Raw genomic sequence first — 26,560 nt, 5'->3', positions numbered from 1 at the left:
GAATGTTAACTCAGGGGTTGGGGATTTAGCTCAGTGGTAGAGCACTTGCCTAGCAAGCACAGGGCCCTGGGTTCGGTCCTCAGCTCCAAGGGGGGCAAAAAAGAATGTTAACTTAGCCTTTAAAAGGTGAGGAAACAACCCCCACCCCAGATTTTTCACTTTCTCTGAGTAAAGCTATGTGTTTGTTGGGAATTGCTAAGAGGTCTTTTTATGTCATACTTAATGAGACTTAGTCCTTTCTCTTGCATTACCGTAAGTACCACTATACCTGGACTGTTGTAAGACATTTCACTAAGCATATCCCAGGCATGTAGCACCTAAATATCGATACTGAGATCTCTGTTAGATTGTGTAATGCATCAGTAACATGGTTGAAACCATTCAATGCTATTTTCAAGAACTTCCAGTGTTAGGCTGACACTCTTTAAGCTGTGTTTGCCTTAATTGACTTTACCGTTGTAACGTAATGAGATGATTGTCTTTCTGTGTAGTTCAACTGTTTGAGATTGTCGGGTTGTTTTTTTGTTTTTGTTTTTTGTTTTTTGTCGCTGTAGAAAATGATGAAGGATAATAACTTAGTGAGGCATCTGGATGCTTGTGAGACCATGGGGAATGCTACAGCGATCTGTTCAGATAAAACGGGAACACTGACAATGAACAGAATGACGGTTGTGCAAGCGTACATAAATGAACAGCACTACAAAAAGGTTCCTGAACCAGAAGCCATTCCTCCGAATATTCTGTCCTATCTAGTAACAGGAATTTCTGTGAATTGTGCTTATACATCAAAAATACTGGTAAGATTCCTTTCATTTACGTGCATGAAGGGTGACTGTTTGTAATAGGATTACTCCAAGAGCTATTTACTTGTTTATTATTATTGCTGGGTTTGTGTGCATGGTATTTCTGTGGGCACAAATGTGTGCCATGGGGCACCTCTGGAGGTCAGAGGATGACTTTGTGGAAGTGGTCCCTCTTTCTCAGTTTACTTGTGCTCCAGGAATCAGACTCAGGTCTCCAGGCGTATACAAGTGCCATAACCCGGAAGCCTCTTCTAGCCCACACTTGTGCTTTTTATTGATTTATTTATTTATCTTGAATTTCTGGTATTCAGAAACTAGGAAGTCTTGCAGTCAGAACGCCAGGCTACGTTCTCACTTTTGCTGTCGTTTGCCGCGGTGGGTGTAGGACACGGGGCCTCGTGTCTGTGAAGTCAGTGGTCCACCACCATGCTACTCCCAGCCAACGGATTCATCCTATGAAATGATTGTGACTCGGTTGATGGTGTAACAGACCTGCCTGCCTGGCTGTCTCATGGTCGAACACCCAGTGTCAGTTTAAAGCAATCCTGGAAGCTGCTATCAGTGGCATACTGTGCTTGTTCGGATGTTTGTTCACTACTTCCTACCCATAAAGCTTTCTTTAGACCCTTTAAAGGCTCCCAAAGGAACCGTGGATTCTGTGAGAACTTCATTAAGGGATTCTCAACTTTGCAAGCTTGAAATTTTTATTTAAACAGGAAGCATAACCCGTGTGTTTGACTTTTTCTTGTCTAGTGATTTGTTAAATCGTTGGGCAAAAGTTACATTGCAAGTTGGTGAATGAAAAAAACGTGGGTGGGTGGATGAGAGTTAGGAGATTCTGGTTCTAGACCTAGTCTTGCCATTTTCTAGCAGAAAGTCTTGCGTTCTTATTTTCTATAATTATAAATAAGGACTTTATTTTGAATTACTTAATATGTAAATATTCAATGAAAACGGGAAAAAGGAATTTAAGTTGTATTGTGTATAGAGAGTTAAGTAGAAGATAGGAGCATCTTATGTTATTTGATTATAAGCTCATAAGTACTCCTCTTTATAGCTACTGAAGCCACCACCATAGTAGCTGGAAAGCTTGACTTCTAGACGTTCACTTGACCAGCAAGTATCTGGACTGAGATGGAATCCATGTCCCCCTCCCCAAACTCTTTTCTACCTTACCTATGTCCTTCTTTGAAATTCTCATATTAGAAGACAGTTTCTACGTTATTTTGTTTCAGAAACTATATCCTGTTTTACATTAAGTTGAATTTTTAATAGGGAAGCAAGATAATGCTAGCTTCTAACCCTTATTCTTTTCCAGCCACCAGAGAAAGAGGGTGGATTACCTCGTCATGTGGGTAATAAAACAGAATGTGCCTTGTTGGGATTTCTCTTGGATTTAAAACGGGACTATCAAGATGTTAGAAATGAAATACCAGAAGAAGCATTGTACAAAGTCTACACCTTCAATTCTGTTAGGAAGTCCATGAGTACAGTCCTGAAAAATTCAGATGGAAGTTACCGCATCTTCAGCAAGGGTGCATCTGAGATCATGCTGAAAAAGTAAGCATGGGGTACTTGGAGGGACAAGCCGACTGTTGGATATGGAATACCTCTGTGTATTGTTAACGTCCTTTGTGAGCATTGTGCATCTGATAGCATCACAGAGCTTTGGAGCATACTTCTGGTATCCAGAGAGTTGCCCACTGGGTTCTGCCTCTCACACTCTAGCTTCTAATTTCTCAGCATTTTGCTCTAGGGAAAATAAGCCTCTTACATTTAGTGTGGTAGTTTAAATAAGATAAACTTCAGTGTTTCAGTTTTTTTAATAGATGTTGATTCCATTATTTTTATACAATCTTTAAAAAAAATCCCCTTTTGTTTTTTTGTTTGTTTGGGTTTTGGATTCATTCATTCATTCATTAAGTTTTTTTGGGGGGACAGGGTTTCTCTTTGTAGCCCTGGCTGTCATGGAACTCACTCTGTAGACCAGGCTGGCCTAGAACTCAATGACTCTCCTGCCTCTGCGTCCTGTGTGCTGGGATTAAAGGCATGGGCCACTCAGTGAAAGATTCCCCATTTGTATCAAAGGGAAGTTTATATTTATGCTGCTGCACTGTCTTTTAAGTATAGCTTCTTTTATATATTTTATATATAATCTTTGTTTCTTTGTTCTTTTATAGTTCCATAGTTTCAAAGTTAGCATTCCATGTAGAAACATATAATTCCCCATTTATGTTATTACAGCTATTAAAATTACTTTGATTTCTTTTATTCTAATAGAGAAATAGAGAAGTATCAGAAAAACATAAGAGCAATTTTGGAAATTTTAAATGTTTCTACTGTTAAATTGCTTGTGTATGGTTTATAATTTAATCTTATTTTAATGAGCACCTGACACATTATAGTCTTAATAGCCTTAAGAGACTAAGTACATTTTTAAAAGCAGCTTTTGGTAGATTGATAAAGTTATCTTACTGTCTTGTCTTAGTTTTTGTTTTGAGAAAGAATCTCATGTACCTCGGGCTGTACCCCTCTGCTCTCCCCCACTCCCAAGTGCTGGGATGACAGGCATTTGCCCCATTCCTGGGTGTGCAGTGCTGGGGAATCTGACCTAGGCCTCCTTGAACTGGCACTCCTCACAAGCTTTTAGTGGAGAGGTAGCACTTCAAACGGGTTTGGGGATGAGTTAGCGAGGGCTTCACGGTGACAGGATGCAGTTGTACTGGAAAACATCTTGTACAGTTAAGCAGGAAGTGAGAAGGTTTTGTGAGACCTAGATTACAAATGGCTTTCTCACATCCATAGCATACTTAGTTATGTGATTTCAGGGTGACAGGTTAGAAACCTGTTGCATCCCTGGCATGCTTGGTAATGGGTAAATGGCAAAGGAGAGTTGTTTGTTTGTTTGTTTGTTTGTTTGTTTGTTTGTTTAAATCAAAATCAATCAGGCATTGACTCCGTCCTTGCAACTAATTAGCTTTGAAATCTGAGGCAGAATTTTTTCTCCTTACTTCCCATTCTCCATTCGAAAAGGGGGTGGCAACATTGCCGCAGCAAAGCCAAGCCTATAAATTTCTTCCGTGGAGGTTGATGGGTAGGAAGCGTACAGTAACTCACAGTGATGTTTATACCTTGATTAAAGACTTGAGTGTTAGACTGGGCAGGTAAGAATGAATAAACCAGGTAATATCGTGAAAGCATTTTTCATTGAAGTTCTGTGACCGTAAGCTAGACATGGGGGTGGGGTGTATGCGTATAAATGCGTGTCCTAGCATTGGAAAGTCATGGGGATTAGAAATCAGACACCAGCCTGGGCTACATAGTGAAACCTCATTTAAAAGACAGAAACAAGAAAGCTGTGACTTGAGACAGGAACTGATTCCAGGCCAGGCTGAAAGGAGTCCTGATGCCAGGGATGGATGGAACAGCTGTGGCTGTTACACAGTAGCTCTGGCTGGGAAGTGAGAGCCCCGAGGAGGAAGTAGCACGGAATCCAAAGGAATGAACACGTGACCGCAGAGAGAGGCGAAATGTGGGGCTGAGGAGATAGATGACAGTACTTGGGGGATGAAGAAGCAAGTGTGGTGATGTTGATGGCACCCGCACAGGTAGGAACAGTCAGCATGCAGTGCTGTGCACCGAGGTTCAAAGGTCGGGCAGAGCACTCCAGCACTGACGGAGAGCCTTGGAAAGCAGTCGAACAGAGAGTGTGGCTTTGACAGACACCTCCGTGGAAACACACAGAAGGGCATCACCAAGAGAGGAGTATGGAAGATGTGACTTGACTATGTACTAGGGGGAATCTTGGGGCTAGTCTCACTAAAAATTAAACTATTTTGATGTAATCTTTCCCTAATAGAATGCCTACTTTGATATTTTAACAAAAAAATTCTTTTTTTTTCTTTTGTGGTTAAAACAATATAGGTGATGAAATAACCTCACAGGTAAGGAGTTGATACACTGTCTATTGAAAAGGAGAAAATATTTTGTGTGACTACTTGGGAATCTTTGTGAAAATGCTTTTAAAAAAATTGCATTTCCAAAAAAGAAAATCTAGAGACTATCTGTGGTAACTAGTTAAGAACCACAGACAAGAGCCATCCAGGTGAGAACTGTTTAGTCGGGGGAGAAGTCAACAAGTCTAAAAAATGCACAGTTTGAGATTCCCTCACCTCCAGCTCTCAGACCCCATGATACCCTTTGCCTTGCAGTTCACTTCCATGGCGTCAGCTCTTTCTTTTGCTAATTGTGGATGTTTGGATTCATGTTTCCTTTCAGGTGTTTCAAAATCTTGAGTGCTAATGGTGAGGCCAAAGTATTCAGACCCAGGGACCGTGATGATATTGTGAAAACTGTGATTGAGCCGATGGCCTCGGAAGGCCTGAGAACCATCTGTCTGGCATTCAGAGACTTCCCAGCGGGCGAGCCAGAGCCAGAGTGGGACAACGAGAACGATGTCGTCACCGGCCTCACTTGCATTGCTGTTGTGGGAATTGAAGATCCTGTGAGGCCTGAGGTGGTGAAATCTCCCGTTCTGCATGTGTAGAATCTTGTGCTATAGTGGATCTAGGCATTAACCGTAACCAGCCTTCCAGTACAACTCCTGATGTTCGTGATTTTTTTACTCTCTGGGAACCAAAAAAGAGCGGAATAATAATGGAACAATAGTAAAATAGCACTTGTTACTCTTGCTGCTAATCGGTGAGACAACTTCCCTGGTGTCCTGTGTGGTTATGGCACCATAACCTAGCACAGTACCTCCACTGTGCATTTTTCAATTGACGTTTAACTTAATAAGGAATGTCATTAAGTGGTTAGCTTTCATCCTGCAGACCAGGACTCTGTCCAGCAGAGCTTTCAGGGAAGACAGAAATGTCTCCGTTTCTCTCAGTACAAAAGACACTGGCAGTGTCTATCTATCATGTTCTTGAGGTGGGATTAATACAACTGGAGAACCGAATTGTTAACTTGACTTACATTTAAACATCTGCCATATCTGCTAGCAGAGAACATTAGACTTGGCCTTTTAAATTAATTGAAATTTTTGTTTCCTTGCTGGCTTTTGGTTTTGAAGTATATCCCAGACTCTGTTCTAGGTATTAGAGACAGAAAGAATTTAGAAATCTGGTCCCGGCTTCAAAGAAGTCAATGTCTTGGGTGACAGTGAACACAGTACTTAATGTTAGTCCGTTGCCAGTTGTATACAGAGCATGTTGTATAATTGGAGACCCGGGGGTATCAGCCCAATCTAAAGCAATAGCATCTTTTTTATTAAGTTTCTTTCTGAGCAGTTCACATCTAACTTCATGTAGTGCTTACCTGGTGGTTGTAATATTAATTACTCTGATTTGACAGGAAAATACTGAGATGTGTGGGAAACTTAGACATGATATGTTCAGATCCTAGCTCTGACTCTAAAACAGAAGTTAAAAAGATTATCAGACTGTATTCCTCACTGTAAGGTTCAAATAAGACTTCTTAAAGGTTGATTGCTTGTCTTGAGTCTCAGGAGGATAATGAGCTAAAGAAGGTAGGACAGGCAGCTTTGGGAACACAGTGAGTACATCTAAGCCAAGAAGGCACAAAAGCAAAAAATCCTTTTGTTCAGCGATTATACCGAGTAATTTATTCAACCGTTAATACTGGGCAACTGAGAACAGGAAATGCTGACTGCAGTGAGCAAAATAGTCAGAGAATGTACATGCTGGAAGAAAATACCCCACCTAGTACAGGGATGGATGCCTGGACAGCGTGCCAGTGGGAAGGGGCAAGGCTTTGTGAGGAATACTGATGATCCCTGCGCTCATAACCTGTGTCGTTGAAATGGGGAAGGGGGCAGCTATGATGATGATCCAAATGGAAACGTGACATTACGTGGGCTCTTATAAGAGCGTAAGGGTTGTAAAGGAGCTGCACAGCATAATAAAATAAGAAAACTGAGGAAGACTATATTAAGAATTTGAGCTGAAGTGAAATATGGTGGCTTGCTATGAGCCAGGCATATAAATAGCCGCAAGAAGAACATTCCAGACTCTATTAGTCGGGGCTCTCTAGAGGAACAGAACTTACAGAATGAATCTATATGTCTATAGGAAGGGCATTTATTAGACTGGCTTACATACAGAGTATGGTCCAGCTAGTCCGACAGTGGCCATCTACCAAGGGGAGAATTCAGGAGTTGTTCAGTCCTTGAGACTGGATATCTCAGCTGGTGTTCATATACACCAGAATCCTGGAGAAGTAGGCTCTAATGCAGCAAAGGAAGGAACTGGCCAGGGAGAGTGGGGAGGGCAAGCGGGCAAAAGGGGCTTCCTTCTGCCGTGTCCTTTGGGTGGGCTGGCAGTGGACGGTGTGGCCCAGATGAAAGGTGGGTCTTCCTGCCTGAAGATCCAGATTGAAAGTGGGTCTCTCCACTTTGGTTTAATTAAGAAACTATCCCTCGCCGTGACCCAACAACCACTTGGGCTTTTGTTAATTCGGATGTAGTCAGATTGACAACCAAGAACAGCCATTGCACAGGCAGACAGCAAAAAGTACAGGGGACTGCAGGTGAGAAAACCCCGCACTGCGCTCTGTACAGAGGTAGAGGGAAAGGAAGCCATTGTGGTGCTGAGTGTAAAGAAGCAGGAGATGAGATTATCCACGGCCCAACAAACTGTAAGGCCTCCCTCTGAGTTCTTCTACAGTTTCAATACTGTAGCATTATTGTGTGCTAAAATACCATTTTGAAGGCTGGAAAGAGAGAAAGGGAAGTGGAACACCCAGGGGAATTTTTTTTCACCAGTCTCCATCAGTACTTGGACTCCAGTTTTGACAGGGAAAGTGAAAGATGACTTCAGAGGTAGGCCAGTGGGGATGAATGAGTAGGTTAGGTTTGAGTGTGCTGGTTTTTTGACCCTGGTGAAGTGCATGAGACAGCCTGTGTGTGTCGAGTAGGCTTTTGGACCTAGAAGCCAACAAAATAGTCTAGGCTGGAGAAATTCCGAGGCAAACAGAGATGTCCTGGGGAAGATGTATAGCCAGAGAAACCTGGTGTGGTCTAATGGTGCGTCCTTTGCTTCCTGGTGGTTAGGCTGATGTCATCACAGCCAATCATAGAGTAGTGTCACCACCTGAGACAGAAGCTCCGTAGTCACCGGTACCCATACCCTCTTTCCGCATCCTGCATCCTGTGGTGCCAGGCACTTGTCTGATGTCTGTGTCTATATTTACCCTACCTAGAACTTTTTAAAAAAAACCAAAAACCATTCTCCTTAGCTCATTATAATTAAATATTGACTGGCCTACATCTCACCATTCCCCCTACCTCTTAAACTCCCAAGTTGTGAGCAACTGTGCCCTTCCTAAATACTACCCCCACATAGTTTTAAACCAGTCCCAGCCTCTCCACACTGTCCTCCTTGCCTCAGTGATGCCAGGTAAGTTTCCAGTCAGAGATTTTGCTTAGATGTTTCACCTAAAGTGTGTCTTGAGTTTGTATGAGATGTCAGGGGTTACATGATATTTAAACAATTGGCCAGTATTTCATAAATCACTTCTTGATTTAAAAATCAATAACCTAGCCGGGCGGTGGTGGCGCACGCCTTTAATCCCAGCACTCGGGAGGCAGAGCCAGGTGGATCTCTGTGAGTTCGAGGCCAGCCTGGGCTGCCAAGTGAGCTCCAGGAAAGGCGCAAAGCTACACAGAGAAACCCTGTCTCGAAAAACCAAAAAAAAAAAAAAAAAAAAAAAAATCAATAACCTAAGCATCATTAGGACCTCCTATGGCACCCAGTAAACATTGGCTCCAGGGAGTGTAGAGAAGGCGCCCCTCCAGTGGTATAGACAACTAAGAGTTGGCAGGGAGGCGAAAACAATATAAACCTTTAAACTTAGATACATATTTAAGTTGTTCCTAATTATTTATGTGTTCTAAGACTAGCAGATACCTGCTATTTGTACCACCCTTGAAAAGCATCCCTGTGGTAACTATTTCTTCAGAAACATTAAATTCAGAAGCACAATACATACTAAGCTCTGATTATTTACCAGATACTTAAATCTGTAAATAAATGAAAGAATCTGCTAAATTAGAGATAAAGCAAAGGTCCTGCCTTGAGAAACAGACTTGCAGAGGACATGAAGAAACAAATATCTGTAATATGTTGGAGTAGCCAATAATAGAGATATTTAATAATACGATGAAGGCCAAGTTTATCTGGGTAGCTAGTTCAGTGGAGCTCCAGAGAAGTTATATTTACACTGGACTTGGAGTGGTCATAGGCAGGCAGCTCTCGGGACTAATTTAGTACTCCTCCTTCTGCATGTATGTATGCGACGTGTGGAACGTAGAGAGATCACACACAGGAGAGTTTCTCCTTTCTCTTGAAATCGTAAATTGCATTCGCATAGGCTATCTTCATTCTCCCATAAAAACCAAACCCGGCGGCGGCGAGAGCTGAGTAACACTTTGATTAAGCGGTTTTTTTTTTCCCTTGGGTGTGTCTCTATCAGCATATTTTTCCCCATTGCTCTCTGCGTGGCCCTGAAGCCATCTGAATTTGCAGCCTCTGCTCTAGGAGGAGGGTCTGTACGGGCTCTCTGGCCAGAGGAACAGGAAAGGCTTTTCTGAACAAACTACAGTAGCAGAAACGCACACTGCCACGTCAGTCCATATGTAGTAGAGAAAAGTTTCAGTAAATCTCGAGAACTCTCCTGAGGCCATCTGTTACTCTTAGTACTGAGAGCTCTGAGCTCTGTGTGTAACAGCTGAGGAGTCACAGCGTATTTTTAACACGTGTTGCCATGTGAGGAAGAATTCTACCGTACAGTGCATCAGACATTTTAAAGAAGCAGCAGCCGAGAGACGAGGGCAGCAGTTAAAAGTTGCTGCAATAAGCCCCGGGGCTAGAACTGACTCAGGAGAAGCTTGAGACAGAATCTGTTACGACTCGTTGGGCCTTAATGGAAGCATAGGGAGGAAATGGGAGAGGAATTAGAGTTGACTCCCAGGTTAGTTTAGAAAGCATACCGTACCAAATTGTGACGCCCACTTTGTAGACGGAACCTTGAATACAGACCCCTCTCAGAGTGTGAAGGAAGGGTACAGGTGTCAAGTCCTTAGCTCATAAATGGTTTGGAGGGAAACAGAAGATGGCCTAGGCTGCTGCTGACTCTCCACCCCCTAACGATGCCACCCTATCATACAGTTGGGACCCCTACCCATAGAGTTATTTCTGTGGCTACTTCATAACTTTAACTTCGCTGCTATTATGAACCATAATGAGAATATCTAAGAGGCAGGATCTCTGATATCGACCCTCAGGTGGAGAATCACTGGATTAGGAGACAGGGAAATCAAAGGGAGCCATCTGTAATTAAGCGTTTTACTCCGGTCTCCCCTGGGCAGGAAACCTGAATCGTTGACAACTAGCACATAAGAACTGCCTGGTTTCCAGAGGGAAACGAGGCTTTCAGTCACCTTGGGAAATTCGTATCTGCAGTAAGGATGGCAGCTGAAAATGGCCGGCAGTACTAGAAAAGAAGACATCTTTGGCAGTGTTTGAGATAAAGTTGTCAGTTGTGGGCTTGGGAGGTCACACTTGTTTGGTGAGACGTTATTCTTTGGAAATAATTTTCTGTCCTTTGGATTTCTCTTTCCTGTGTAAATCAGGTACCCGAGGCAATAAAGAAGTGCCAGAGAGCTGGCATTACTGTGCGCATGGTCACTGGTGATAATATTAATACTGCTCGTGCTATTGCTACCAAATGTGGTATTTTACACCCAGGGGAAGATTTCCTTTGCCTAGAAGGTAAAGATTTTAACCGAAGAATACGAAATGAGAAAGGAGAGGTAAGATTTTTTTTTTTAAGTTTTAAATTGATATGCTTAGTGTATTAGTGATTTCTTCAGCCAATACATACTGATTATACATTCTCTGTTCGACGCTATACATCAGTAATGCTGTTCAGAAGCAAAACCATCTTGTAGTCTAGGAGATAGGAACAGTGAATCTGAAAGGGATTATGTGTTGCAAGAATGCTTTACGAAAGGAGTTAGGCATGTCTAGACTACTTTCATAAATACTGCGCTACCTGCTACCAAGAGTAACAAGGTGGGCTGGAAGAGCTGATGTGGAGAGGAAGTCAGGAGACCCTCCATCCTCAGTTCTCATGCTGAGGAAGTGCATTTTCATAGGCAGTGGGGGATTTTTCAAGATTTGACCTTAAGGTGTAGAGAGCAGTGGTTTTTAAACCTGTACATGAATCAGAGCCACCAAGACAGCTTGTTAAAACAGATTGACATGCCCCACTCAAGAGTATTTATTGTTTGACCTGAGGCCCTGCCCAAGAATGCAATTCTAGACATTCCAAGGAGTTTCTAGTACTCTTTGGACCATAATAAAGAACCACTGGTAAGCATAGCAGCTAGCTAATTTGGAATTATAAGACTAGTTTTGGCACATTTTAACTTGGATAAAACTTTACAGATTGAACAAGAGAGGATAGACAAGATTTGGCCAAAGCTTCGAGTCCTCGCAAGATCCTCCCCCACTGACAAACATACCCTGGTTAAAGGTAAGTCAGTTGTTGTCTGTCTCACAATTTCTTAATACAGAAGCGCGTTCTGCTTCCTTAAGTTAAAACAAACCCTGAATATTAAATGGAGTCACAGAGAGCAGTTTTCTAGTAAAATGGAGATGTATTTCCTTCTGGTATCTTTGGACAGTTAGGTTCATCTTGCATGATTACTACTTCTAATAGAACCTTAGTTTCTAGAATTGATCTTTGCGCCATAGCTAAGTAGTTTATACTTTTATGTTTGCTTAAATGTAGTTTTTGACTTCCAGTCTATGAAGCAGACTGGTCAGGATAGTCCATGGAACCGCCTTATCCGTTCAGAGGGTTTTTATAGCACACATGTTTGCTTCTGTTTAAGGTATAATTGATAGCACCGTCTCCGAGCAACGTCAGGTTGTGGCTGTAACCGGTGATGGTACAAATGACGGCCCTGCACTAAAGAAAGCAGACGTTGGATTTGCAATGGTAGGAACCTGCTTACTCACGTATTTATGTACAGTTGGCTAGCTGGGTTGTCTGCTTACTTGGTGCCAAAAGTACTGCTGATTTTAAACAGTGTTTCTCAAAAACTAGTTTAAGTGATAAAAGATAAGCCTGAGTGAGTTGATCCATCTATTTTATATGCTCGCTTTATTAGATACTTTGAAGTCTGGCTAGAAGATGATTCCTTTGGCCAACTGTTAACAATATGCCTTTGCTTTGTGCTCTGCGAAACATTTAAGCATGTGTCAAATCACCTGACTCTTAGAACCAGCTTCTTAAACAAGCGGATCACAATGGTGACCTCAGAGCTTTTAAAGGATGCTTGAATGTCATCATTTTATAGAGACATGCAGTCTCCTGTGTGTAAAACTGTGTTTCATTATGGCATCCTCACACGTGCATACAGCGTGCTTTGCTCATATTCACACATAGCCATTGTTCTCTTACTCACCCCCCTCCCTCTTGCTGGCCCTTTACCCTCCACGGTTTGCCCTTCTACTTTGATGCCTTACACAGTCTGTCAGTCCAGAGTCTACATACCAGAGAGTTGCTTTAAAGGGGTGGAGTGGGGTGCTTGTTCCTCCACTGAAGTGTTTTCTTTACTCTTTGTCTTATTTTTAGAAAATAGTAGTCCATAATCCTAATTGTCAAATCCAAAACGGAACCAGAAAAAAACGGAATACCTGACTGTTTTTGTTTAATATACAGCCTAGTCTTTATTTTTTTGCATTGGATTGGAAAGTTTTCCATTGGACTACAAAAATCTCTTCTGAAGAGCTATTTGTTCTGCATAATGTGACTGTCCATAGCCATTGTAGAAATACTAATTTTTTAAAGGGGTGCTAAATTTGCCTCCTCCTCCTAAAGTATAAGAGACATTGAACTCTGAAATAAAGCCTGGCACTCAGGGTCCCAGGTATGCAGATGTTTTCTGTGCACTAGTGTGTACGTGCATAATTGTCCTCAGTACTTTGTTGCTAAAATAGAGATTTAAAGGAAGACTTGTAGTAGGATTTAATTAAGAGAGATGGTAAGAGGAAATATATGAAGAGATTTCCCCTCAAGCAAAAGCCAAGTTTCCAAAGAGACTCACCCTACCCCTATCTAGATGCTTTATTGAGGTGAAATGTTGAAATCTTGGGAAGAATTCCAGAAGTGGGCCAAGGGATGCTTCAGATTCTGCCTTGTGCTTTGAACAAGCAGCATCGTTCCACTCAGGAACGTCACGGCCAGCAGTTGTTGTACCACAGCACTTAACAAGTCTCTCTGCTTCTGTCAACCCTGACCGCTAACCAGGATGGCAAAACTAGATCCATAGAACAAACGATTTTTGTCCTCAACACTTGGGCATCAGACGGACATTGTGAGTTTTAGATAATGGTTAGCAAAACTTAACCCGGACAAACAAAAAAGAAATACAGTACACAGGCTGAATGGGTAGTGGGTTTTGCACAGCTTAAAATTGAATTTAAAAAATTAAGTTGACTTTAGAGGAAGGAGTAAGTGCTTGGGTGGCTTGCTCTTGTAACCGTTTTTGCTAAAACTTGACTTCTGGTAGAGTATGAATCCGTTTAGGTCCGTGTGTTTTTGTGTCGCACTGGGGGACTCACTAAAATCTCATGTCTGTTTTGATCCAAAGTTTTCCCAACCATAGTTGTCTGTGGACTTAAGTTTTCTTTGAATACCAATTAACCACTTACAACTATCAAATTGGTAAGGATTTGAACAAAGACATGAAGAGATTTGCGTTTACAACCTATAAAAATGACTGAATTGAGAGAGTAAAGCTAAGGGGAAGACCTAGAGACTGAAAATTTAGATCATGGTTGCTTCTAACGGAATGCTTGGAGTCAAGCTCCATTTTGGCTCTTCCTGCTGAGCCGTACAGTGTCCGCCACAGCTTTCAAGTTTGGTGTTGAATGCTCCTACCACATGCCATCTCTTTCACCTTATTTTTTGACTCCCAAAAGGAAACGACTATTTTAGCTATTTTGTCCCCCATACGTATAACCATGTGACTCCTGTGCTTTGTCACCATACAAAGCATTGACTACTGGCTTTTCCAGGAAGATGAGGATTCAGCACTGAACGCAGGCACAGTACCACACTCTCTCCATGGACATTCATGCTCCCCCTGCCCTGCTGTTCTCCCAGAGTAGTACTGCGTCATCATTTGGGTTAGATCAGTCTTCAGTCTTTCTTGTAACAGTGCCATTCCATCCCAGGCCTCATGATCCCCTACAATTATTTTTCCTTTTTTTTGTACAACTTTTCATATTCCCTACATATTATTTTTTTTGTTGATGTTCACTTAATTTTTTCCATAATTTTTAACATACTCGGCACACACTCATTCCCAGAGTCTCTTTGCAGTGACTCAGAGACAGTTGGTGATCTTAGCAGTTTTACCTCAGTGTCCCTCTGCCCTACCCCTTGACCTGCTTGAATCTGGCCATGGAGTAGCAGTGACAGCCTGCCTGGAGATGTGAATTTGAGAGAGCTCTGAGATCTAGTGACCTCGTCCTGTGACTCCTGGAGCTCATTGCTTCTGCCTGTTTTAAACTATACAGAGTTTCATGCATTGTGTCCATCTTTGGGTCAGCACCAGTATGTGAAAGTTATCTGGGATGTTTATAGGTACAGTTAACTCGTTTTTTATGAACCCACCGTCTGTTAATCTGCCCATTCTACTGTTGACAGTGTTACTAGTCTGAGGCTTCTCATGGCTTCTTCAGTGTCTTCAGGTCTTCAAGGGCATCTCTCGTTTCATCCGTTTCTAAGTGTGCAGGGCCTGAGCCTTGTAGGAATTCTGTAGCAGGGAAGAAAGACCTCATCTCCGCTTTCCCTACTGATGGCCTAAGCTTCAGATTCCTTCGGTCTCCTGAGTTACTTGCTATTCATCATGTGCTTCAGTCCCTGTGGGTTTCTTGCAAACATTCCTTTCCCTCACATTTAATCACTTTTAATAGTTTCTAAAATTTTACAATAATACTTTAAATTTGAGAAGTCATACGTATGTACAGTGTATAATAGTCATAATCCACCTCCTCCATTTCACCTCTCTTCTCCAATCCCTCTAACATGCCCCCCCTGCCCCCCACCTTCGTGTCCACTCTTTTTCTCTTAGTATTTTTCATACACTTTTTGCATGACTTGGGAAGAGGCCTCCCTTTATTTGCAACACCATTTGCATCTTGCTTCTCATGCCTCATTCTTGATGTACGATGTCTTCTCAGCCTGAATGTCTTTCTCGGTGGCATCTTAAAATGACAGTACTATCTTCTTTTAGCATAAGTGTGATTATTTTTTATTAAGTATAATGGTGCACATTTGCATATGTGAAGTTATATTTTAAACATCTAGTCTAATTCACAGACTTTTTTAACAGGGCATTGCTGGAACTGATGTGGCTAAAGAAGCATCTGATATTATTCTCACAGATGACAACTTTACAAGCATTGTTAAAGCAGTTATGTGGGGACGAAATGTCTATGACAGCATCTCAAAGTTCCTTCAGTTCCAGCTTACTGTTAATGTAGTAGCAGTGATTGTTGCTTTCACGGGCGCTTGTATTACTCAAGTAGGTGACTGTTACTATTTATTTCAAAGCCAAAATTTTATGCTCTGCCTTTTTAAAGTCCTTAAGTATTTAAGTAAGATGCTTTATATTGTAGGCTAATTAACATAAAGTGTAATCTGTTTTGTTCCTTAAGTCTCTGTAACCCTAAAGGCTTCCTGAAAGTCGCTGCCTCCCTGCCCAGTTGTGAATGTGTATTAGGAAGCCTGTCTTTTCCAGGATTCACCACTTAAGGCGGTACAGATGCTGTGGGTAAACCTCATCATGGACACCCTGGCCTCCCTGGCCCTGGCCACGGAGCCACCTACCGAGTCGCTCCTGCTTCGGAAGCCCTATGGTAGAAATAAGCCTCTCATCTCACGCACAATGATGAAGAATATTTTGGGTCATGCATTCTACCAGCTCGTAGTGGTTTTTACACTCTTATTTGCGGGTAAGAGTTCACTGTGTGAAAGTTTCAGCTTAAACCGTTTCTGTTAAGACATTACTGTCCCTCACTTTCGTGTGACAGAATTTTCAGAAGCCTCAGTTCTGTTCCTGCCTCCACATACCTTAAATTTTTACTTGCTTTTTGTGTTGCCTACTCCGTTTGGGGCGAGGGATGAGGTGGTGGGGGAAGTAGACAGAGGCTTAGCTTTTATTATCCAGGCTCCACCACTCATAGATCTGTGATCTTGACTTGTCCCCATAACGCTAAGGGGTTTCACTTTCCTTATCTGTAAAACAAAAGCTGCACCAGATAATCCCAGGCTCCATTCTGGCCCTGAGACTGGCCAAGCTTTGCGATGATGCACTTTATCGAAACAAGGTATGCTCTTTTCAAGCGATCGTTACTAAACGGTGACTTTCCATTTCAGGAGAGAAGTTTTTTGATATCGACAGTGGAAGGAATGCACCTCTGCACGCTCCCCCCTCCGAACATTACACTATTGTGTTCAATACCTTCGTGCTGATGCAGCTTTTCAATGAAATCAATGCCCGGAAAATTCATGGTGAAAGAAATGTGTTTGAAGGAATCTTTAATAATGCCATCTTCTGCACCATTGTGCTAGGCACCTTTGTGGTCCAGGTGAGTGCATGGCAAGGATGCTTTAGATTATAGGAAACATAGTCAACACGCAGGTACTTAGTTCTGCAGATGAGTCCAGCCGGGAGGGAGCTTCTGTATATGGACTTGTGATGTCTGTCCAGCTTCATGGTCCTTTCAGGTATATTCTGAAAACTATGGCGACTTCTCTCTAGCTTTCTCAAAAGTCAGTTCCACAGCTGCCTCAGCAAATAGCTTTATTTCTTTTCGGCTATAAAGTAAAGAATTATTTTTAATGAGACCAAATCAGCCAGTCACATAATTATTGGTTGTCCCCATATTTTAATGCCTTCCCTTCACACCTCATTACACCAAAAAAAAAAAAACCTTCCAATTTTAAAAAAAACTAGAAACACTGAACATTTTCCCATTCCCTGTTTTCTTTGTTTACAAAAGAAAAACCGTTTCACTTTCATTCCTTTATGAAAATGCAGACCTCATTACCAAATCAGTTCTAGTGGTTATATACTATAACATTATAATATATATAATATCAGCTGTCATGCTAGGCTTCTAACAAACCAGTGACGACTCTATCTGGACAAATAGACAAATATTCCTAACATTAAAGAAGCAATGAAATTAACAAATAAATGCAAAGCATGAAATTTTGGTAATGCTTTTTAAAAGTATAAAAATGGTAACGACTGTTCAGTACCAAAATGACCTTTTTTGGATTTCCATATTTCACATCTCCTTCCTTATATCAGAGAGAATTGTCATACGCAGACAAAGGTGAATATTTTGCTGCTTACTTAACTGTTCCCAGGTGTACTACTGTAGAACAGTAAGGACCAGGAAGGGATCACAAGCATCGTAGTGTGACTTTTCTTTATGTATGTCATTGGACGTTACTCCCACTGTTGAACACACTAGCAGGGCTAACACACATATCCTAGCTTCGGCGGGTTGCTTTTTTTCTACCACAGAGCATGTGTAGTTGGCTTAACATCTAAATGTCGACAAGGAGTGGCTGCTGTGTAGGAAAGAAACCAGGTGGCATAGTCTGTCCACATGTGTCTCCGTGGCATGTGGTACTTCCCACAAAACACCACCTTCCATGAAAGGCTTAAACTATTGAAAGCACACCAAAGAATGTAGTTATTTGGGATAATACAGGAAAGAACATGAAGGTATTCTTTTGGTCATGTGATTTTTATTTTCAAGAAGCGTAATTTACTCTATTTAAAACTTGGGGCAGAGATTGTGCTTTATTTTAGTTGTCGTTTAAATGAATTTGCTCTTAATTATTCCTCCAGATAATAATTGTGCAGTTTGGTGGGAAACCTTTCAGCTGCTCAGAACTTTCAATCGAACAGTGGCTGTGGTCAATATTCCTAGGAATGGGGACCTTACTCTGGGGCCAGGTAAAAATCTCACTGTTTTGTTAAAACCTAAAGTAATTTTTTTTTTTTTTTAACTTTCAACCATTTCTGTTACTTGTTCTAGTTACCACTTGAGTTACAAAAGGGAACTTGAGTGACATGGGATTCGTCCCTTTCCCAAGTGGCTCTTCCGAGGTGGCTTTTGTTTATTACGCTCATTGGACTTTCCTTCCCTTCTAAGGCTTCAGAGCAGGTTGTTGCCATTACAAACATGGCATGTATATGCCTGGTTAGAATGGTAATGCCTGTGCCTTTACCACATGCCTTCATATTTTCAGGATGTGTATGCTTCGTCGCTTTGCTGTAGACTTTAATATCTTTTAAAGCCTGGGAGGAATTTTGAGCCTTATATAGTGAATGGGTAGCTGAAAAACCTGAGCCACAAAACGGGATTTTAAGGCACTGCAGTAGTTTTAACAGTTGTCTATCAATGAAAAGGCCAGGAAAGTCGGATCCGCCTCAGCTTTGCAGATAGTCGTCTTGCCTGCCGCTGCACGACGTTCTTTGAGAGATGAGTGGTCCTGGCGTACACACGCAGTGTTCACCAGCGGGCTGTTGTTACTAGTCTCAAACGAGCTGCTGGACAATCGGTACTGACGAATCCATGAGTACAGGGTCGAGTGTTAGCGGATATATAGATATAGATATCTATATCTATATTTATATATATATAGCTCATTCATTGTCATTCTGCAGATCAACCAAACTCAGGTTTTATGTTTTTCATAGTTGTGTTCTGGGTTCTACGTGGTTTTTATTATCTTAAAAAATCTCTTTCTCAGTGATCCCTAATTGGTCCACATTTCTTTCTTGCCATTCTAATTATTTCACAATGTTCTCTGATAGGCAGAGCACAAGCCTACAACCTAAAAACTTGGCTAATTTCAAGAAAAAAACTCAGTGCTGCATACACACACAGCCAGCAGCAGCAGGCTTACATTGATTTTTGTCTTGTTGATTTCAAGTGTGTGATTCTTTGGAAAACAAAAAAGTCCTGACTTTGGTGCCAGGGAGACCTAGAATCTTAACCATTTCATGAGCAGGTTGCTTCACAAATTCGATCCTGTTTTACCTCTGTGAACTCAAATGGCACGAGGAGAAGTTCTCCAGGCTGTTCTGTGTCTGAATGTAGCTTCGTTTCCCCTTGGTGAACTCTACTTCATAGGTATCGCCTGTTAACGCTCAAACGCTAATATGTATTACTGATGTTTCTGATAATGCTCATGTTTGTGAAGGCATCTGTTGTTATGTATTGCTATTATCGATCGGTGTTGATTTAATTTAGATAGCTAAGTTTTATAAAAATAGTAACCTGAACTATTTCAGTATAACCTTAAAGATTTCCTGAATTCTTGTTCTTTTACTTGTTGAATTTTTATAGCAATAGTGGATTACAAGCTTGTTTTGCATCCAGTAAGACCACACGCCATTTCATTTTACTTGAAGTAAATGTAATTAATATGAGTTCAGGTGGAGATTTTATACATAAAGACACAGTGAAATATGGTTGTACAATTTAATGTCATGAATGTCTAAATTAAAATATGAGAAATACCATCAACTTAACTTCTATTCAGAAAACACTTTGCCTTGTGAACTTAGGTCTTTTCTGTAACCGAGTGATTTCTGTTCTGAAGTCTGATCACCAAGATCTCATTGCTTCACTAGTGAAAATAAGCGGATACTCCTGTAGTTTTTAATAACACCTTAAGTTCTTTCCCCTGTGTTATAGCTTATTTCAACAATTCCAACTAGCCGTTTAAAATTCCTAAAAGAAGCTGGTCATGGAACACAAAAGGAAGAAATACCCGAGGAGGAGTTAGCCGAGGATGTTGAAGAGATTGATCATGCCGAAAGGGAGTTGCGGCGTGGCCAGATCTTGTGGTTTAGAGGTCTGAACAGAATCCAAACACAGGTATGGGTCTGGTAGAGAGGTAGGAAACCTGATGGGAGTAAGGATTTTATCTGGGGAGAGAGGTCCAGACCACCTGAGCTTTTGAACTGCCTCTCCAGCCTTCCCACCCCGCAAAGTTTATTCTTTTGAAACCTACTGATGGCTGAACTGGGTGAAACTCTGAACTGATTATGAAAAAATGTCTCTTATACGCCCTAAGCTTTTCCCCCCCTTTCATCTCCAAATGCTACTTCTGGCCTGTTTATCTGCTCTGTAAAGTGCCTTTTTCTTTACGTTGTAAATGTTGGTAGATGGAACGGTCCTTTCTCTTGTTCTCTCTCTCTTGCTCAGCACGCTGTCACAATCTCTGATTCCTTGCAGATGGATGTAGTGAATGCTTTCCAGAGTGGAAGTTCCATTCAGGGGGCTCTAAGGCGACAACCCTCCATCGCCAGCCAGCATCATGATGTAACAAATATTTCTACCCCTACACATGTAGTGTTTTCCTCTTCTACTGCTTCTACTACTGTGGGGTGTGAGTGTGTGTTCCTAAGTGCATGAAATTAACATTTCCTACTTCACACACCTAACGTTTTCTCATTTTCTCCTTAATGTTTAAATTCATTGTTCAGGCTTTCCATAAAGCTTTCTTTTCGTAAAGTGGATTGAGACCTCAAGTGTTACCATTTGTTGTTGTTTTATTTCTTAGAGGGTTAGACAGGAGCCGAACAATTGCAACCAAAGATTAGACGTGAAATCAGGGAGCTTGTCTCTTGTGTTAACTTTTATAGCTAATATGGGGAATAAAACTGTAGCTCAGCACTTTTGAAACTACTATAAATGTTTGAGTATATGCCTTTAAGCATTTTCATACTGCATGGTTCCCAATAGCATGTGATTTGAAACTGAGCTAAGAGAACCAGAAAATGACGTTTAGAACACTAAAGAATGAATTTAGCATTTCAACCTGAATATTGTCCTGTAACTTAGTAGCATGAAGTAAAAAGTTCTTGTGTAGACAGCCAGTTGCTTGCCTTCTGACTTGAGCTTGCTTTGCCTTGTTCTGTGTGTGTTTATGAGAAGGGTCCTTGACTAAGTTTTTATGCTGTTTCTATTGCTTGGGTTCTTGGGTTTTTCCCATTTGTGCATCAGTTCAGCTTAAAAATGCATCATAGATAATATTCTCCTGTTACAAACAAAATTGACAGTGTATTCACTACTGTTAGTCTGTCAAATTGAAATAGAAAAGCATGAATAAAGTAGAATTATAAAGTAGCATAGTCAAGTCACAAGATAATTTTGGCAGGATATGTTTGGTTTTGTGTGTGGGCATGGCCAAGCTTCTCAAGCGTCAGCTCGGACCTCTCCTGGCTCAGAATCTGCCTTTTCCCGAGACCCCCAATTGGTGCATATGCACATTAGTGTCTGAGGGTCCTGGGATTGTTCGTCTATGCTAACACTGTACCACACCCGATAACAACACTACGAGGTGTTGAAGAATCCCATTTGATTACAGTTCCTGATCCTCTAGTAAGTGGAAACCAGAAACTCATTTTCCGTCTCTATTTTGTCTGTAAAGGGCCAAGTTAATTTAGACCACTTAACGTTGTTCTCAACCTTCCTAACGCTGCAACCCTTTAAATACAGTTCCTCATGTTGTGGTGACCCCCAGCCATACAATTATTTTTATTTCTACTTCATAACTGCAATTTTGCTACTGTTATGAATCATAATGTAAATATCTGATACGCAACACCACCCCCACCCAAGATGAGAACCACCGATTTAGACTTAACATGGCTTACAGATGAGGACGCTAAGTCCGGAAAGACAAACCCGGGTGGGTGTAGGATCATTTGAAAGGGCACATGACCCTAGCCATACATTTTTAGAACTCACATTCGAACGTATATTTGAATGGTGCTTAATCATCATTTCAATGTTGAGATAATTTTAGTGATGACTTTTCTTCTACAATGCTGGTGTGACTTCTCTTTATGAGTAAATGATGATTTCATTCTTAAAATTATTAAAATTGACACAAAAGTGAACGTTTTTATGTTATGAAAATATTTACATTTTTGAACTAACGTAAGTGCTCAGCTGAATGGATTTTTTTCTTTTCAAACGTTTTTTGAGTGACACTAGTTTGTGGAAGCCTGTTGTCAGCAGTACAGCAACATTTTTGTGATTGCCCTTTAACCTAGTTTCTTGTATACAGCAGACACCCAAGAAGAAAAGTAAACTGCTGGGCCGTAAGTCTAAATAGTTAGTAGAAAACTTTGAAACTGTTTGAAACTGTGTGTCCTTTTCTCAGAATTTTTCAAAGAGTCCCAGAGAGAGAGGTGTGTGTGTGTGTGTGTGTGTGTGTGTAAGCTGTTCTTTCCAGCAAACTGTAGTGATTAAGTTATAATCTCTTATACAGAAAACCACTAACACCTGTGTAGAAAAATGGCATATGCTCAAATATTTATAGCTGTTCACTAGCATTTTATCGATACGTATTTGGACTTGTCTCTAGTCTTCATTTTTAATTAAGGAAGTAGTGGGGCCGATGTGAGTTCATTGTGGCATTCAGCTTATATTTGCCTGGCTTTCTCATGGTTGGTGACACCCCGACTCCTAGCATGATTAACAGTAACCCTTGTGCTTGACTTTGTTTAGTTGACTTGAGTTGTTTTGAGAAGTACGTTCTTTTTGATTTAAAGATAATTCAACTAAGCTTGTGTATGGCTAAGTTCTCATTTTGTTTTTTGTTTTTGTCGTCTTAGGGAGAAAAAAAAAACATTCTACACAATGGCTATTAAATTTTTAGCCAGTGACAATAAGATTTTGTTAGTGTCCCTTTGAATGTATACCTCTTAATTAGAGTATGTGGTTTTGTTGTTCTGTAGTGTCCTACTAAAATATTCATTTTTTTACAGTGTATTGCAAGCTCCACTGCATTACATGCAAATATGATTCACTCATACCTAGCTGTTTGTGGATTCAAACTCATAAGTGAACCATTGCTGTAGTTACAGCTACTGGTGTTCTGACATCTTTCTGTGTTTTCTGCTGTTTACAGATTCGAGTGGTGAATGCATTTCGTAGTTCTTTATATGAAGGGTTAGAAAAGCCAGAATCAAGAAGTTCAATCCACAACTTTATGACACACCCTGAGTTTAGGATAGAAGATTCAGAGCCTCACATCCCTCTTATTGATGACACTGATGCTGAAGATGATGCTCCTACCAAACGCAACTCCAGCCCCCCGCCCTCTCCTAACAAAAATAACAATGCTGTTGACAGCGGAATTCACCTTACAGTAGAGATGAACAAGTCTGCTACCTCTTCATCCCCAGGAAGCCCGCTACATAGTTTGGAAACATCACTCTGATTGTAAGCTGAATGTTAACACACTAGCTGCAGTGTAAAGAAACAAATTGAAACTGAGTCTTTTCACATATTGTGACGGACAAGATAGTATTTCTTGTCTTTGGACTTCAACAGAAGACACACACTTGTACGAATGTAGATTTATTTTTTTAAAAAAAAAAATGCAAAGCTTTCTGCCAGACTGAGGGTGCTTTTTGGGGGGTGGGAGAAATGAACTGACGGATGAACAGCTCGGCATACGTGACCTGTGGATCATCCGTGGTACCTGGCGTGGTCCTGACGGTGTATTAACAGAGCTGTGGTTTATCTCAGTCCTTGATGGGAGAGGGGGAGAAGTAAGGCTGGGCAAGACAGAGAACCCTGGATCATTGAATGAATACTTTAATTTCTGCTGTTGGCTGTTAATAATTTGGATTATTTATGTTTATAAATGATACAGATCTGTTTACAAGGTTTGTAGATACTTTTTTTTTTTGTTCTTCTTCATAGATGGGAAGCTTCCTTATAACTAATGCAGAGAAAACTTAGTCCTTCAAATACTGCTGTATTTTCAGGAAATAAAAAAAAGGGGTGTTTCTATTGAAACTGTACTAAATTTTTGCCTACAATTTATCTTGTTAAATATTGTAGATAAATTGCTAATACTAATAGCCAAATAGATAACACTAATGCTTTGTTTAAAAAACAAAAAACAAAAAAAAAGAAAACAATAAGACAAAAAAAAAAACAGCAACAACAAAAAAAAAAACATGAGCAGTGGTGTTCTAATGAAGTTATGGCATCTGTCCTAATTAGTTTCTTAAATACATTTACTACTTAATGGTTTTGAAAGAACTGTTTAATTTTTAAATTTTTTGAAAACTTGCTAATAACCTTTTGTTCAGAATTTAGTAGATTGTTTATTGCCGGACGTCAAATACACAATGAAAGATGCTTGAAATGCTTTTGTTATTTCAGGCAAATCAAATTAAACTATCAAACTACAAGAGAACCTTTAGTCCTTTTGTTTTTGTCTAAATATGTTAGTTCAGTGATGTCTTGGTGAACTGTGAGTGAACTGTATTGATTTTTCTAATAACTCCTTAGAGACCTGCATACAGCATACAGGGCTGTTGGCATTTTGAAAAAGGTTAATAGGTAGAAGCATACATGTTTTCCTTTTGTTTTTGGAACTTGTTTGTAAACATAAAGGAATATGCCCTTTTATTAAATAAACACACGGCAATGGTTTTAAGACAGCTCAGCTCCTATCCTCAGTCCTGCCTACGTGATGCATCGGTCTGTTCCCTCTACCTGCAATTGGAATAAATTTCAAGCTGGTAACGGCCCCACGAAGTACTGTTTGAATTCTTTGTTGCTCACCTCATAGAGTCAGGCCGAGACAGCACAGTTTTGCCACCTACCATGTTCTTCATAGAACCTAGTTTTATCTAAAATAGTGTCACCGTTTTATAAAAAGTCGTGGCCGCCATTGTCTCTGACACACTTGTTTTTATTATTAAGTGGCCAAATAACATTAGATGAAAGGAGATAAATCATGAAAACATGAAAGCTTCTAAACGTAATATACGCAGATGTGATAATTAACCATGTGCTGAAATGCCCATCCCGGAGTCAGTTGAATTTCTGGGCTCTCTGCTTCTTTCCTGTCTGCCTTCTTCCTTTGTCTGCCCTGCGTCTTCACCCTTTTGAAACTGGTATTGTTTCAGGGCGCAGATTTCACCGGATAAACCATCCTCAGGCTGATAAAGCATACGAGGCCTGTGACATCCAAGAATGTTGACCCGGCAAAGAAACCTAGTTGATGGTGCTCGAGATTTTTTTTTTTTTTTTTTTTTTTTTTTTTTTTTTGGTGGGTGGGAGGAATCTTTTCTCTCCATCAGTTGCCTGCAGTAATCCTCTGCAAGTCTTAGGAACATACTGGCTCTGTCGCATCCATCACTGTACATTTACTCATCAGGTATTTGTAGTTACTCATACTGTAAAAAGAGGTAGCATGATATGCTGGGAAGCATATTTAGACCAGGCATCCGCAGTGGGTGCCTAGTCTTGATTTTGCCATTAATGTGCTGCATGATCTTGGGGGAAATGACTCACCCTGAAAGAGGGTGGGGGACCAGACTCCTCTTGAAGAGCCCTTTCTACTCTAAAAATTGACCCTATCCACTGAAGAAGCCTGCAAGGCATAGGGAATAGAGAAAAGGGAAATGTTTTCAATTTTCTTTTTTTTTTTATTTTGGTTATGCTTAAATATGAATGTAATTACCACAAGATTTAGACTTGCATGTGCTTTGGAGGGTTTGTGTCCAGCTTTCCGGTCTTTTTTATCAACTCAAGGCAATGGCTTCTTACACCACCTCCAGTCCATAAACGGGTCTCAGGACATCCATGAAGTAATAGCAAGACACGCTCAGTGTGCATTTCTCTCTCTGAGACACTGTAATTTCTACTAGAGATTTCCAGAACATTATGTAAGTAAGGGGGAATAAAATGCAAGCAAGCTGTTAAAGATCTTGGATCCCGTTATAGAGTGTATAGCTAAATCAACATCTGTAATTCACATTTTATCTTTAACAAAAGAGAAAACTTGTTTGATTTTGCATCCCAAATGTTTTTAATCTTTGTATATTTTTTAAAAATCCTTTTCTCCTCATCATTGCCTTTTTTGTGGTTGTAAATAGACTTGCTGCACTTTGACGCTGGGTTTACTCCCTCTCATCTTACGAATATGTGATACGGTCATTTTCATAACAGATATCAGTTTTGAACCAAGAAATGGTGATTTGTTTATAAGAAAAAAAAAAAAAACCTGGCTTCATTTCTGTGAAATTGCTCTTTGAAAATTTCATTTCCACGTGTAAGCCAACCGAGATACTACCATGATGGTGTTGATTTCTTTTAATGATGCTTACCATCTATTTTAACCACTGAGCCTTTTATTATTTGTCTATTTGTAAAGTTTTATTTGTCTTAACTCATTTAATAAATATACTGTTTATCTGTTTCTGAATGGGGACTGAACTTTTTGAATATTGGAATGATTTGAACATCATATTTTGGCATTCTGTTTTTCTACTTGAGTTTTTTTTTTTTAAATCTACATAATGGAAGTTCTATAATATACTTGGAATGTTACGATCGATACAGTGACTCGGTGTGCTCATGTCCATGGTCTCGCCTCTGGAAGTAAAATGTGTATGGTGTCCACACACTCCTGCCCACGGGGTCAGCCCTCAGCGGAGCATTAATTCTGTAAGCCAGGGCCTAGTGGTTTTGCTTTAGAACAAACTTGGGTTCCATATTACTAAGAAAATTTTATCAAACAATCCAGACTTTTCCGTAACAATTATCTTAACTCTGGGATGAAATAGTCATAACAATGAAATTTGCACT

The 26,560-nt window shown here is 40.5% G+C and overlaps 1 protein-coding gene across 5 annotated transcripts in view; it reads left to right on the top strand.

The window, feature by feature from the left end:
* Positions 1-26,177, top strand: part of Atp2b1 (ATPase plasma membrane Ca2+ transporting 1) — a 112,289-nt gene extending 86,112 nt beyond the window's left edge. For 3 of the 5 annotated variants that reach the window (XM_028881193.2, XM_028881194.2, XM_028881196.2), the window contains exons 10-22: positions 555-797; positions 2,122-2,363; positions 5,082-5,319; positions 10,456-10,635; positions 11,273-11,360; positions 11,722-11,828; positions 15,235-15,426; positions 15,643-15,856; positions 16,281-16,492; positions 17,770-17,877; positions 19,628-19,810; positions 20,171-20,257; positions 22,857-26,177. In XM_028881193.2, the coding sequence (XP_028737026.1) occupies positions 555-797; positions 2,122-2,363; positions 5,082-5,319; positions 10,456-10,635; positions 11,273-11,360; positions 11,722-11,828; positions 15,235-15,426; positions 15,643-15,856; positions 16,281-16,492; positions 17,770-17,877; positions 19,628-19,810; positions 20,171-20,257; positions 22,857-23,168 (2,406 nt within the window). In that variant the 3' untranslated portion in view covers positions 23,169-26,177. Of the gene's footprint in view, positions 1-554; positions 798-2,121; positions 2,364-5,081; positions 5,320-10,455; positions 10,636-11,272; positions 11,361-11,721; positions 11,829-15,234; positions 15,427-15,642; positions 15,857-16,280; positions 16,493-17,769; positions 17,878-19,627; positions 19,811-20,170; positions 20,325-22,856 lie in introns of all 5 variants that reach the window. The other 2 variants (XM_028881198.2, XM_028881197.2) reach the window with 2 other exon arrangements.
* Positions 26,178-26,560: the final 383 nt, after the last annotated feature.

The sequence above is a fragment of the Peromyscus leucopus genome, chromosome 18 (genome assembly GCF_004664715.2).
Source record: "Peromyscus leucopus breed LL Stock chromosome 18, UCI_PerLeu_2.1, whole genome shotgun sequence".
Taxonomy (NCBI): domain Eukaryota; kingdom Metazoa; phylum Chordata; class Mammalia; order Rodentia; family Cricetidae; genus Peromyscus; species Peromyscus leucopus.
This window is presented reverse-complemented; position numbering and strand designations above follow the sequence as displayed.